Source organism: Capsicum annuum, chromosome 6, assembly GCF_002878395.1.
Source record: "Capsicum annuum cultivar UCD-10X-F1 chromosome 6, UCD10Xv1.1, whole genome shotgun sequence".
Lineage (NCBI taxonomy): Eukaryota > Viridiplantae > Streptophyta > Magnoliopsida > Solanales > Solanaceae > Capsicum > Capsicum annuum.
Genome location: NC_061116.1, coordinates 211,910,590 through 211,915,726, shown reverse-complemented (window position 1 = coordinate 211,915,726; position 5,137 = coordinate 211,910,590). Strand labels below are relative to the sequence as shown.

The following is a 5,137-nucleotide window of genomic DNA, read 5'->3' as shown; positions in this document are numbered from 1 at the left end:
TATAATAAATGGATAAAATATGTAAATTATTCATTGATAAATATTATTGAATATCTTAAAATAAAAAAAATAAACGAATTAAAATGAACGGAAAAAGTAAGTTTCATACACCTTAATTCCTAGCGAAGGACATAAATTTTGCTACAAGGATTTTCTAAACTAGAGGCTATTTTTTAAAATTACTCTTAAGTGGGTTAGAAGTTCAAGATAATTTGGTCTATTCTTGTAAATTGCTCTTTATAAAAGGAGACTTCACAAAATTTTCTCGCGTCATTCTACTGGACTCATTTGACTTGCCAATTTTCATCATCACTATCACTCCAAGCCCAAAAAGTTCCGGCCCATGGACTCCTCCACCGTAGACGGCGGTGCATCGCTTCCCTCTACCGGCACCGACGGTAAGAAACGCCGTGTCTCTTATTTCTACGAGCCAACAATCGGCGACTATTACTACGGTCAAGGTCATCCGATGAAGCCTCACCGTATTCGTATGGCCCATAATCTCATCGTCCACTATTATCTCCACCGGCGTATGGAAATCAGCCGTCCTTTTCCCGCCGGAGACGATGATATCCGGAGGTTTCACTCGTCGGACTATGTCGATTTTCTCTCTTCCGTTTCGCCTGAGACGTTACATGACCATACACATGCGCGGCATCTGAAGAGGTTTAATGTTGGTGAAGATTGCCCGGTTTTTGATGGACTTTTTGGGTTTTGTCAAGCGTCGGCTGGTGGATCTATTGGTGCGGCGGTTAAGCTGAATAGGCAGGATGCGGATATAGCGATTAATTGGGCTGGTGGATTGCACCATGCAAAGAAAAGTGAAGCTTCTGGATTCTGTTATGTGAATGATATTGTTTTGGGTATTCTCGAGCTGCTTAAAGTCCATAAGGTATAAACTCTTACTTGCTAACTAGTAGTGTTCTCATTTTCATATTCATTTTGTTTTTTTTTTTAAACTCGTGGTTAGGCCCTAACCCTTCCCCGGACCCCTTGTATAGCTAGAGCTTTAGTGCACCGGGCTGCCCTTTTTATTTACATAGTGAATAGATGCATAACAATGTACATGCTGAACTTTGTTGCTAAAGTTTAGGAAGTACATGCTGAACTTTGTTGCTAAAGTTTATGAAATTGCATTTCATTATAGTGCTATATAACTATATTTTTCTGATGTTCAATTCTTTACTGTTTAATCAATTCGTTGAAATAATGAGTGAATTTCATGGGTGGTTATTCAGCTTTGTGTTCATTACACAAAAATAGTGTTGTTACAGGCGCTCTTAGGGTCCTCAAGTGAGGCTCAAAATGTATTGAGCGCGTTGCCTTGTTTAATGTGCGATTTAGTGTCGTCATCAAGTTTCAGAGGCATACTTTCACTTGCCAATGAGAAACAATTGATATTTCACTTTATTGTAATTTTTTTTTCAGTTTCTTTGTTCATATATTGTTATTCATGCAGCCTAGTCATATATATTTGTACTTTTTCTCCCTTTAAGCTTTTTTCGTTAAGGTCTTGTCTTCATTTGCCGAGGGTCTTTCAGAAACAACCTCTCTACCTCCACGAAGTATGGTTAAGGTCTGCCCAGACCCTACCCTCCCTAGGCCCAACTTGTGAAATTACACTGGGGTATGTAATATGTTGTTGCTTGCCTATATTCGGTTATAGATATTTTGGTGTCAATATGGTATGTGACCCTGCCCATGTGTATAAGTTGCTGGCAAACCGTTTTGAGGAGGGTGAAGCCTACTAAAAGTAAGCATGATGCCCATGATTCATATCTTTGTCGATTGACTGGTTTAGATTGTAGCATTTGACGTATCTTCAGAAAGTGTGATGTTAAGGGAATACATGGTACGGATTGTCTGTAAGAGTAATTGAAGGTAGTAAAGCTTGCAACTAAAATTCAATTTGATTTTGCCTAATCTATGCTGGAGAATTATGAAAATGCCTGTTTGTTATCCTTGTATAAGCTGGGACAGATCTGTTCCATCTCTATGGATGCATTTAGCAGATCAAAGAAATATTGACATGTTCAACCTCAAGTTGCAATTTTGTTCCAACTGCATGTACACATTATTTCTTAAGAACTCCCCCCGTTTTACTACTACTTTCTAATTACTAGGTTAAAGTACCAATCTGTAAGATTTCTAGGAAGCTGAACTTAGTAAATCTTGATCACTTGTTATGCTTCTACTTATCACATATATTAATTATTATTGAATCTGTATAATTGTATTGTGAAATCTGTTGCATACAATTATAGCTTTGCATCATCTTTTCCTCTGATTCACTTTTTTCTAATTAGAGCTTGTTCTGAGTTACTGTTCCTCTGAAATGCTGAGTGTTGCTCTGCAGCGTGTATTGTATATAGACATTGATATTCACCATGGTGATGGTGTTGAGGAGGCTTTTTTCACCACAGATAGAGTCATGACAGTGTCTTTTCATAAGTTTGGGGACTTCTTTCCTGGTACGGGGCACATCAAAGACATTGGTGCAAATCAAGGGAAGTACTATGCCCTAAATGTCCCATTGAATGATGGAATGGACGACGAAAGTTTCGGTAGACTATTTCGTCCCACAATACAAAAGGTCATGGAGGTCTACCAACCTGATGCTGTTGTTCTTCAATGTGGGGCTGATTCACTGGCTGGAGACAGGCTGGGTTGCTTCAACTTGTCTGTCAAGGGTCATGCAGATTGCCTTAGATACCTCAGATCCTTCAATGTCCCTCTGATGGTATTGGGTGGTGGAGGTTATACTATAAGAAATGTCGCTAGGTGCTGGTGCTATGAGGTCTCTCTTTCATCTTCCCATCTTGTTCTTGTTCGCCTGCCTACTATTACTATTTAAGAATATGTGCTAAGTTTCAACTGCTTTCCTTTGTTGCAGACAGCAGTTGCAGTTGGAGTAGAGCCTGAAAATAAATTGCCCTACAATGAATATTATGAGTATTTTGGCCCAGATTATACTCTTCATGTTGAACCAAATCCCATGGAGAATCAAAATTCACCTAGGGATCTGGAAAAGATCAGGTACTTTTACTATTGTACTTATTTCTGTAGTTTGAGGGTTTTCCCATCAGCAGCTGTTACACCTGCTAACCTAATGTGTTTTCTAAGATGTGTTAGTCAAACGTCCTTTTCATACTGCATTTTATGCATTCTTTTGGCGCTTAATAAAATGATGTTGATTTTCTTTTGTTAATGATGGGCAACTATTTACTCTTTATACATTTCTTTCCCGAAACATTATGCTGAGACATACAGTTTCTCTATCCATAAGTTCCTCACATTCTTCGTCAAGCAACTGCTGAACTCGGAAAATTGTTTCCCTCGATAATTCTTTAGACATTACTTGACATAAATACTTGGTGGCTGCAGGAACATATTGCTTGAGCAACTTTCACAGTTACCTCATGCTCCTAGTGTGCCATTTCAAACCACTCCTTCTACAACAGAAGTTCCAGAGGAGGTTAGTGGCGCCTTGATCATTAAATTTCTACATGTACAGCCCCATCTTATGCTAGAACTTCTGATTGCAGAAAGAGGAAAATATGGATCGAAGGCCAAAACCACGGATATGGAATGGTGAAGGTTATGAGTCTGATGCTGATGAAGATGAGAAGCCTAGGCAACGAAGTTCAGATAGTAATCTTACTCCAGTAGAATCATCTGACATGAGGTATGGCCTCAACATGACATTAAGTCCTTTGTGAAGTTCAAATATATGTGTGTTTTTATTTGAAAAAAACGAGGTACACCTGTGTAACTGCTCGTGTCTTTACAATTTTGAGAATTCCGTACTTTCTAAGCACTGGAATTTGGCTGAATGTTTACTGGTTTGCGCCTAACTTGTAATGTGCAAATGAACGTTGTGGGATCAGTCTCTTAGAATATCTAGATTAAAGTGCTGTGGCTTGTGATGCAGGGATGTTGACAACCAAGCCAATGGAGATGACATGGTTGATGATCATTCCTAGTTCAAAGCTCTTCTACATCATCCCAAATGCAATGACTGATAATTTTTCTGGGTTGGAAGTACAAGCAATGGTCTTTTGACCTTCTCCTCTTATGAGCAGTTGTTCTTATGTCGAAAACCGAGTTGTCGTACATGGGAAAAGATTAACATTGTAGATTGTAGTTGGGTTGGTTTTAGATTAGTTTAATGAGTTCAATGCCTGAAGTGAGAGTGTAATGCAGTCCTCGTAAATGGACCGGTGCACCACTGTGCAGACGGAATTTTTTTTTTATGGATACTGCTGATAAGATGCAATCATCTTTGTTCTGTGGATTTATCCATGTACTTTTGAGTCAGCGATAGTCTCATTTCTTGTTTAAACCATTGGTTCTTTAAATGGAGGGCAGTGATCGTTGATCAGTCTAGTAAGTGTCATTAACCGTTATTAATATCTTAATTCTTTAGGCAGCGAGGTTCTTTACAACTCTTGTAGGACTCTGTATTTTTTTTTTTAGGTTACATTTTGAGATTGACAATGATGTTGCGCATAGTGTTTAAACAGGGTGGGTGAAATAGAGGCTCGCCTCAGGGTGTTTTATGGTAAGAATGTGTTGTCAAGGTTTAAAGGTAAGTTATATAGAATGATGGTTAGACTTATTGTATTATATGAGACAGAGTGGTCAATCAAGAACGCCTACCTACAAAAATTGAATGTAGCAGAGATGAGAGTGTCCTGGTGGATGTGGTGGCATTCTAGGAGAATATTATTAGGAACGTCTTATTCATCCTTCAAGTGCAATAAGAAGTAGGCTTGTTGCTCTAATACCAGTCCACCGGACTGGAAGTTCAAGTGCAATAAGAAGCAGGCTTGTTGCTACTACTAGTCTGGGTGGACTGGAAGTACATAAGTAGTTGAGAGCTGTTGAGTTTGACTTCTATTACATTTTAAGAGAGGAAATCTTTCTTTCTAGAATATCTGTGCTTACTAAGCCTGTGTTTGAACTTTATGCCTTTGCCTTGGCGCGTCTTGGATGCTTTTCCCGTAGTGCCCCTTCTTCCTCCTCGTCTCTTTCTTCACCGCTTGTGTGGGCCTCCATCAATTCCTTTGAGTTTCATTCTTGCGAACGTACTCCCCAGGCAGGATACTTAACGCGTTAGCTACAATACTGCATAGGT

The 5,137-nt window shown here is 39.1% G+C and overlaps 1 protein-coding gene across 1 annotated transcript; it reads left to right on the top strand.

Moving 5' to 3' along the window:
• The first annotated feature begins 223 nt into the window (after positions 1–223).
• Positions 224–4,337, top strand: LOC107851186 (histone deacetylase 6). The gene is made up of 6 exons (XM_016696116.2): positions 224–892; positions 2,357–2,797; positions 2,894–3,036; positions 3,385–3,475; positions 3,546–3,685; positions 3,932–4,337. Exons 1-6 carry the CDS (start codon positions 344–346, stop codon positions 3,981–3,983), a joined length of 1,416 nt encoding a protein of 471 aa, XP_016551602.1. The 5' UTR covers positions 224–343; the 3' UTR covers positions 3,984–4,337.
• The last annotated feature ends 800 nt before the right edge of the window (positions 4,338–5,137 follow it).